The following is a 10,045-nucleotide window of genomic DNA, read 5'->3' on the forward strand; positions in this document are numbered from 1 at the left end:
TATTCAAATCAAAAGCCTCAAAAAGAGCATAGCAAGCATGGTATCAATCTCAACCTTCTGAACCAGCAAAGTGCAAGAACAACTCTTCAATCTAACAACAACTAATAAAATGTGCCACTAAGAACGCAACAAACACTTCAGAGAAATGTCAACTTCTCATTCTTCATTTCCTCAGGAAAGGAACACCTCCCATTGAGCATCAGCAGAGGCTGTTATCAAAACATTAACAAGAAAGCTCCTTGTCTAGGCGCCTAAACCATTAAAGTAAAATGTACAGATTCGGAGCAGGCAAACCATGAATCAGAACAGAATGGCAGAAACTATATAGTGAAAGCGAAGGGCTGGAGGAACTTCTCGCAATGGATAAAAAAATATTAGCATGTTTTTGCTGCAAATATCAATTATCCACAACTATCAAAACAAGTGGTTTAAATATCACAAAAGCAGCATGCCGCAGAGATTTGATCAGCATTATATGTAACTTATAGCATCGATAGCTTTACTACAAAGAAATGCATCTAAAAAACTAGATAAATGTTACCTATGCTAGCATGCATGGATTGGTGGGCAGATCTTCTTTAGTTAAAGACAGGAGACAAAACCAATATACTCTTCCACTGTGTTAAAACATGTATCAAGTACACAAATTACAAAGTAGGGCAATTACTCTTGAGGCCGAGTGGATGAAGGCGAGTACAATGATGAGCATGTAGACCCCTTTTATGCCTGAGAATAAAAAAAAATCCAAGCAAGTAAACAAGCCTGCTATCCACTGTGCAAGTAGAAAAAGTTTCAAAATTGATTAGTATTGTGAGCTAATTTTCTATCTGTTTAGAGCCTCTAATTGAACTTCCATTCGTCCAGCCTGTTGCAATTCTCTTTGTGCAGCAGCCCTAGATGGGCTTAACAGATCAATAGAGTCCTCTTCTTCAAAATTACCCAACACCCAATTGCTCCTCCCAAATGTTCTGTCCCGCCTCCGCTGTTTTTCTCGATATTCCAGATACATGACGATCAATACACCAACCGAAAGCCAGACAATTAATGCCCAATTATAACCATGAAGATTTTCGCTTCCGTATCTATCTTTCAGGTGCTTAATTCCAGTGAAAAGTGATGCAACTCCAGCAATGATAGCACATCTGCCAACAATAATGTGAAAGTACTCCCAAACAAGCCTCTTTGAGGATACTTCCTCTCCATTAACTGGTTTTTTAGGCCTCATGTAAGCATTTACTGGTTGTACGCATGCCAAAAATATAGCAGTTAGCCCAAACTTAACATGTAATGAGCTGACATAGAAGCCCCGAAGCTCAGCAACAGCAAAAAGAAGGCCAAGTAGGACAATTGCTAAACCTGAATATTGCAAATAAACATGAACCTGGTACCAGCCATCCCCCTTCACATGCTTCAAGTACCTAGCTGCCAAAATTCCACCAGGAAGCAAAATACCCCAAGCAAGGAACATCATGAACCCATGCACAGCTAACACAGGTCGCAAATCTTGCTCAGCCTCTGCAGAACCACTCATCAGCAACACCCGGACTGGCCTGTGACTAGTAACAGAATGCATATTTCCATCAGTGAGATGTTCGTCTGACCATTTAGCGCCCATTGCCCATATGACCTTAAGAGGACTTGTGGAATCAATGATATTTTTACACTCAGGCAGATCGCGGTGACTACATGATGGTTTCAAGGGTCGTGTAAACTCAAAGGTAATTATGCCATTTTCTGACTTGCACCTCACATCAGTCAAATTCTCATTTGTTGGATGAATACTGGAGGCATCCTTTCCATCAATCCAATATGAATTTACATTCCCTTTGCCACTCTCATCAACCCAACCCACATAAGCATAGCTATACATCATTCCACTACCAAATCCTATTGCAATATAACCACTCTTTTTCTCACCACGAGCTGCAATAGATATACTATCTTTTGCCAATGTCCAAAAGAATGTCACTTGCTGATCATCCAAAAGGACATTGTTATTATACATATCAGATAAACCCCCATCAACCACCTGAACTTTCCAGCCCATCTTCGGTTGATACAAGGATTGATAGTACACTTGATCCGGTGTATTCCTACCTGGTTGCCAAATTAACTCCGTAGGACTAGCCAGAACACCTTCAGCTTCAGGTCCTCCAGCATAAATGATCTCGGTCTTATTCCTCACCGTAGCATTCCCACCCATCAAATCCGAAGTAATATATAAGGCAACATCATGTCCCGCTTGAACCGAAAACTTAACTGGCACCCCTCTTTCAACTCTCAAAACTGGAGCTTCCTTCTTATTAATATACAAAACCTTCGAAGGATTAGGCGGATTAGGGTAATGCACAGCAGGACCAGTAGTAACAACAAGAGGCACATTTGCATCTGCAATAATTAAATCCTGATCCTCTTTGTCCTGAGCATCCAACGGCCCAACACAATCATTCACATGCTCAGATACATTAAACGCAAAATGCCCATAATTCACCAAACTCTGAGCTCCATGATATTGGGGAAGATAATAAGGCCGGAGAGTATCGGGCGGCCTCATTAACCCCAGAGCCCAAATCACAGTCAAATTTGCTGTATAATCAACAGCAACATCATACTTTTTATCAATTGAAACCAGTGGCCTCCGATACCTGATAAACGACACCCCATCTTTTCTATGCCCATAAATCAACTTAGTATTATTCACTAATCCAATAGGGTCTGATCCTTCAAAAATTGTATCAGGACAAACACCAAAAGCTGAACCATCCTGATTTATAGTACACTCACTGTACCTAGTAATATAAAAATCATCAGCAAATGGCTTCCCATCCTCCTTAAACCCGACCACCGCCACATCAGCACCGATCATTAACTCCAAATCTGAACCGGGTTTCGCCCACCCAAATGCCATGTAATTCTGGACACCAGTAGTTGCCTCTAACCCAATATCAATAAAATCATTATCCTTGCTCAAACTCCATCTAATCCTATATTCTTTAGATAACACCTTACAGTTATCAAACATCGTTGGCACTTTAAAACTCCAACTATCCCCTTTCTCAATATCAGTATCGTTATTTAACGGTGAAGGAGCCACACCGGGGCTTACTGTGGGGCCCGAGAAAGACTCATTCGTCAGAATCACGTGACCGAAATCAGACGCTGTTGGCAAGTCCCAAACGGATAGATATTGGATCTGGTCCCAAGTTAAGGTTTTGTTTAACTGAACGATAAAAGATGCATTTTCGTAAGTTTGGTTAAGTTTGTGATCGGAGATGATAAAACCGTTGGTTAGGTTAGCAAAATCGGTGGAGATCGCGCCCCACCAATGCACGTCGGTACCGGAGAGCATGTCAAATCTGGAAATTTTAAAGGAGCAGTCGTCGATTATATTTATGACTCCACGGAGCTGGTGTTGGACCATGGTGAATTCGGATTTGAATCCGACATACGAGCTTGTTTTTGGACAGGATTGACCCGGATCCGCATGGCAATAGCAGTATAATAAAGAATTGAAGAGAAACCCTAATAATAGAATGAGAAGGTGATGCTTGTTTGGGTACATGAAGGAGAGGAGACCCGATCCGGATCGGATCATCAAAGGGTAGGATTCGAATTCGTGAGATTTAATTAGAGAAAACTAAAGCAATAATTAGAATCAAAGAAAGAACTGACCTCAACTGAGGTGAGTTTGGTAACGGAAAGCGAGTTGACTCAGTTGCGGAAGCGAGTCGAGGTTATTGAAACTTACTTCTATTTTTGCTTTGTTTGTTCAGTTGGTAGAGGGTAAGAAAGAGAAAATGGGTAGTAGTGGCATTTCCGTCCAAAGAAAGAGAAATTGGACAGCACGCGGCTTCGCATTGAATCCTCCCATAGGTGCACAGCCATTGTTAATAACTTAGGTATAACTTAAATTATCTATTACTATGATACCAATTAAAATTATGTAAAATGCCTCTGTTTGGAAAAATAATGTATTTGAAACTCAAGATTTACTGTGTTGATGTTCACTCAACTTTCTACATTTATATTTCAATCCATCTGATCTAAAATTAAGGATTCAAAAATAATATAATTTCTCTTGATAAAAAATCAATATTTGTAGTCGTACTCATTTGACTTGGAATATGCTTCTAAACAAAAGTATCTAAATTAATTAACAGTTAAAGTTATATCTTACTAATTTATTTTAATTAATTAACTAAATTAACCTTTGTTTAAGAAAAATTAATAAGAGCTCTCAATAATTTAGTTAGACATAGTGTTTAACGAATAAGAGGCTGTTCTGTTAATCCTCTTGCGAATGTAGGAATACTTAAAAGTTGGGGAATCCAGCTAAACATCACTCTTCCAGAAAACACGCATGCGGCCGAATTTCAGATGGGTTTTGGACAAGGAAGCAAAGGATAATATTAGTTGTGCCAATTGCTTTGTGGAAACACCTCTAAATATTAATATTTAATATTATTATTATTATACTTATCCATAAAACGTGCATCCCATGACCGAAAAGGTAAGAGCTAATCTAGTTGTTTTAATCACTCCATTCCAGGTTCTACCAGCCTCTGTGATTTCAGTTCTGGACAGAAACAGGAAGGAGATGTGGCAGTTTAAATCTCCCAGATCAATTGGGCTAGTCTTATATATTGTATGAAGATATATCATCCTGTCATTAACATCAATCAGATGCACAACTAGAAACAATTTTATTCAATATACTGCTGCTAGGGACTAAAAACAGGCAACCCGCCCCAAGCCAACTGGCATTTCACTGGTTCTAGCTTATGGAACAAAAATGAAATGATGGATAAGAAATTAGCAGTGACTTTAATGAAATTATACACACAAGCTTATCAAGGCTTGCTTTCCCCATTTTATTCCAGGAGCTACTGCATTAAGAACTCCATTACCACAGTTCTGGCCTCCGGACCCTGCAATTGCTCAAAAACTCCAACAAGTGAACAGCATCATTAGAAAGTCTACAGCAATCGAGCAAATGGACCTAAGATTCAAAGAAAGAATAAAGGACTAGGTACTCAAAATTTAGCATCAATTGAATATTATCAGTGTTCAATTACTTATACGTGCAAGTTTAAGCACTTCCATACTGAACAATTATTCAACAATAGCTGAGGTAACTTTTGGAAAATGAAGCTTTGCTTCTTTGCCTGAACCAATCCCCAGGAGACTCGAATAATACTGTTCCAGTTCAACTAATTTTGGGATCAATTGACACTCTACAGCATCTAGAGGTCATTAACAACAAAAATATATTAGATATCAATATCAGATCACAATTAGCTAACAGGATTTGTACATATTAATATGTGAACCTGGGAGGTAATCCTGATCCTAATGGCGAATGAAAGTGCTGTTAATGATTAACAACACGAGAACTACAATATGCATCTAGAAAGAACTATAAGATGACTGGATATTGTACATACCTCTTCTGTACTTGCATGTTCCAGAAGGACTCATGCTGCGCATACTCTTGACACCATACTGCTGGAAAAATGACCAAACTAAATTGACCAGTAGAAGATGTATCATCAGAAATATGCAGCACTGTTGCACCTCCCTCATATTTCATACAATGAGAAATGACATTGTGCTCTGTACAAGGAGAAACGAGGTCACGTGCCCATCGATGTGCAAGAGAGAGTATTGGACCTGGTATTCTACAATCTCGTTATGTTCTTATAAAGTTCTGCAAACTCCGTAATCCCATTGACAAGAACAAACAGTTCTAGATATGGAGACAAACATGGATAAGAAAAGGCACCATCAGGAAGCCTTTACGCCATCTAGAATGATACAAATATAAAACAACTGAACCGAGGTTTTACACACATGTAAAAACTGAATTTTGAGAGAGAAACAGAGGGAGAACCATAAATCAGTAAGCTTCAAGAGAAATTACATTGAACGCATAAGAGATCAGCTGAATAACTAAAATTATTATTGAAACACTAACTGCAATAATGTACAAGGACAACAAGCTATAAAACCAGTCAAGGTTTCAGTCACAAAGAAGCAAATGGAAGTCACCACTAAAAAACAACCTTTGTTGCCAAAGTATACAACAGAAATAAAATCTCACACTTAAAGTAGTCTACAACTATTCATCAATATTTTTTCAAATTTATTTCTTTCAAATTGTATTTTGTCCATTCTCGACACCAAGACCATACAAAACTCCAGCATACTTCTCTGTGGAGCCATTGAAAAAGTTATCTCTCAACTTCCTAAATGTGCAAGACGTGAGCAAACTATCGGAGCCAGCTTGATGGCAAATGCCAACTCTTTCCACCTCCAACAACTCTGCAAGCTTGTTCAGCCCACCATGAAGGCTATTGCAAAACTTCATCAAATGCTTGATATCATACACCATTGGGAAGTACGTATTAATCAAGTCAAAGAAACCAGCTTGTGTATCAGGCAAACTCCTGCAAGTCAAAAGCTTAAGCAAGTATCCAAAATCATACCCACTGTGAAATGTAACCCAATGCACGCCATCGTTCAAAACAATCCCAGACGACATCATAAGCTCACCAAACCGATTAACATCAATACCCTTTTCATTATTCTTCTTAAAATCAATTCCGCATTGGCGCAACAATTCAATAGAATCACTAGCAAATATATCCTCACTGATATTAAACTCACGAAAATTAAACTGCCAAATGCAAAACTTATCCGTTCCACAGGTAGGCAAATTCCCATTCTCATCAGAGAAAGTAAGACCCAACTGAATCAACTTCAACATATCGACATTATCTTTCAAAGTTTGATAATTATAATCATTGATGTTCTTGAAATTCCCTACCGGACGCAAAACCACGCCAGGGAACTCAGTATCCATAGCTACATAATTGAATTGATCAACAATTTCACGAATCAAAGTGAATTCTTCCTCGAGATTATCATTCCACACCTCTCGGATATGAATGGAATCACCCTTAGGTATAATTGACATACTCAATATGTTCAAAAGTTACAGATTAGCTAATAATACTATAAGCCCCAGATCTGAAGAAATACAAGCATATCACTCAAAACCTGAACTGGGTTTCTTCTTGTGAGTTAAAATTCACAGAAAGACTCCTCCTTTCTAATTCCTATGAAACGGATCTGCAATAAAAGCAAACATGGGTTAGAAAAATAAGAGAACTTCTTGTTGTTGTCAAAACCCTAGAAAGCTAAAGTGACAAAATCTAACCTTAGAAATGAGAAATCAAGGTTACTGGTGAATAGATCTTGAAGAGGTGATAAATGATTTGCGTTCTGTTAAATTGAGATTTATGGGTCAACGAAGGATGGCTCTGGCAAGATAGAAATGAGAAATGAGAAAAAGAAAGGTTTACTCTGGCTGGTTGGTGTCTGCAAACACAAGTGAAAGGACAGTGCAATAAAAAAAGAGGGAAAGTGATGTCGTCGCCAGAAGAACGAGTCAAAAACGAGGGCGTTTGCACGTTGTTTCCAGCATTACTTAAACGACGGCGTTTCTCAATCTTCGGTTTCGGTCTCTCCATTAGGATCAGTACTAAAGTCAGACTTTGGCTCCGTTACTTTTTTTAAAAAACATCATTGTGTAAATCTTTCCAAAAAATTCTGTCTTTATAATTTTTTTTCAAATTTACAATAAAAGTTATTTATTTATGTTTTAGTTATTTTCAATTATCTTTTATTTTAAAAATTTTATATTTTTAATATTTTAATACCATAAAAATAAAAAAAAATTACAAATTTAATAAAAAAATAAATCAATATAAATATTTCTCCAAATTATTTTGAAATATTTTCGGCATTTGTTGTTGTCTCATACATTCAATTAATTAATTAATTAAAATTTTAATTAATAAAAAAATTATTTTAAAACTTTCATTAAAAATAAATTATTTCTAAAATTTATGTAAATTTATAAATTTATTTATGTTCATTATCATATAATAATAATCGACAAATAATTTTAATAATTTTTCACTTATCATAAAAAATTTAAAATAATTATCTAATTTACGATATCTTTTAACTGAATGAGTTTTAAAAAAAAATCAAATAATCTTTTTTAAGTAAGGTAGACATCAATTTATAATTTCAATCACTCATTTTATTTTATGTACGTAAAATGAATTGCTTTTTTATAATTATTTTCTATACAAATATTTTCTAAAGCCATTTCAAATGCAACCTTGGATAAAGGCATATTTGGAGCGCAATGTAACGAACAAATACAAAGAACATGAAAGTCTCACAGTGCTAATGTTCTGATTAATGAATTTTGGGCATATAATGTTTGGTAACTATATTGAGAGATGGTCTCACATTTTTTAAGTATCTTTTCCTTTAGTTGCAGATTTCATCAATATTTGAACTTAAATTTGTTTAAGAAAATAAAATATTTGATTATTTTTCATAAGACTTGAAATTACAAATTAATTGTTACTTATTAATTATCAAAACTTGTAAGCATGTGATTTTAAGAAATATACTTATGAAAAATAATTTTAGTACGCTATTGAATCAAACTTATCACTAAGTTTATTATTTTAAGAAGAGATGTTTGCATAGCAACTGTAACTAATTTCATACACTTGGTCAATGTATTATTAGTCCAATTGAAAGCGATGGTGACACCGAATGCTTAAATGACGTAACTCCTAAATTATTTGAAATCAATTAAAAAATAATACTGGCTTCAACTTTGTAAAATTTAACTTGATAGGTTGAAACGCTTAATCAGAATTTTAATTTATTACTATTTTCCTTATATCTATAGATATATTTTATAAGTAATCAAGCATATATTATAAAAAATTTTGTTATGAATAATTAAATGAGTTTAAATATATCGAATATATTTTTAAAATGATTCTAAATTTATAAAATAAAAAGTTATCGAATTTGAATCAAATTTTTGAATAGAATAAATTTCAAATTTGATCGCTCCTATAAAAACTAAGGTATTTGCAAATAATCAGAATCATCAACTTGCCTAGTGGCTCAGTCAAGTCTCACCTTCCTATTATACCGATTATAAAAAAATAAAATAAAACAGGCCTATGACGCAGTTGACAATTGCATCAGTGCACAAAAACTGAATTAATAATCGATTTCAAAATTATAATAATTGTCTTTACTCTAATTTTGAATCTTTATTATATGAGATTTTAAGTGTTTTATATTTTAATATTGTAAATGTTTTATATTTTAATATTTAATAATTCATAAATATATATATATATATATATATATATATATATATATATATAACATTCAATAAGTCTGTCGAGGAATTTTTAATGGAAATGATGTGTTAATACCTATCGGATTCAATTATTTGGTTTGGTTTTATAATGAAGAAATGATGGTGCATTCACGTTGCATCATAAAAAAGTGGGCACACGTTGAACCTATGTGCCGTGTCACTTCGGATAAGTGCATTGAGCATCCAAATTAATTAAAGGCTTAAGATTGTGGAGTAAACGTGTCTATTTCATTAGATGGGTTTCTATTTACTAATATTGGAAAATCGACTTTTAAATTTTGAAAGCAGGATTTAATGAGCTCTCTTTTTTCTTTAACCATTTTAATTCAATACTTTAGCTTAATCTATAAGAGAGTGAAAACTATTGTCATCTAATAATAAAAACATTTAAAAAATAATTAATATTTATTAAAAATTTATAATTTTAATATTATTAATAATTAAATATTTATATATTAAATTTAATATTAAAAATTAAATTTTATTGAAATTAAATATTATTTCTAAATTTATAGCTCATAGTTAAATGAGTGTAATTTTAATTATTTTAATAAATAGATTTATAATTTCTATTTAAAAGTTAAATAGATTTAAATTTTAATTAAAAATATTGAAATTGATAGCAACAATGTTAATGATGATTCGGCAAAGTCGATGGTAATGAAGAAACTTGATTTAATTCATTCATTCATAATAAATATCTTAGGTACAAGAACTTATATAGACTCTTATTTACAAAACTCCTATTTTAATACAAATTAGGAACCCAAATGATAT

The 10,045-nt window shown here is 34.1% G+C and overlaps 2 protein-coding genes across 2 annotated transcripts; both read right to left on the bottom strand.

Annotated features, from left to right (window-relative positions):
* Nucleotides 1-598: 598 nt before the first annotated feature.
* On the bottom strand, nucleotides 599-3,995 carry LOC8274202 (cytochrome b561, DM13 and DOMON domain-containing protein At5g54830). The gene has a single exon (XM_025156714.2). The coding sequence runs from the start codon at nucleotides 3,593-3,595 to the stop codon at nucleotides 824-826; it is 2,772 nt and encodes a 923-aa protein (XP_025012482.2). The 5' UTR covers nucleotides 3,596-3,995; the 3' UTR covers nucleotides 599-823.
* Nucleotides 3,996-5,937: 1,942 nt separating this feature from the next.
* LOC8278619 (probable CCR4-associated factor 1 homolog 7) lies at nucleotides 5,938-7,461 on the bottom strand. Its single transcript, XM_015716973.3, has 2 exons — nucleotides 7,220-7,461; nucleotides 5,938-7,131 (listed from the first exon to the last, which is right to left on the bottom strand). Exon 2 carries the CDS (start codon nucleotides 6,974-6,976, stop codon nucleotides 6,152-6,154), a length of 825 nt encoding a protein of 274 aa, XP_015572459.1. The 5' UTR covers nucleotides 6,977-7,131; nucleotides 7,220-7,461; the 3' UTR covers nucleotides 5,938-6,151.
* Between the last annotated feature and the right edge of the window lie 2,584 nt (nucleotides 7,462-10,045).

The sequence above is a fragment of the Ricinus communis genome, chromosome 3 (genome assembly GCF_019578655.1).
Source record: "Ricinus communis isolate WT05 ecotype wild-type chromosome 3, ASM1957865v1, whole genome shotgun sequence".
In the NCBI taxonomy this organism is placed as follows: Eukaryota; Viridiplantae; Streptophyta; class Magnoliopsida; order Malpighiales; family Euphorbiaceae; genus Ricinus; species Ricinus communis.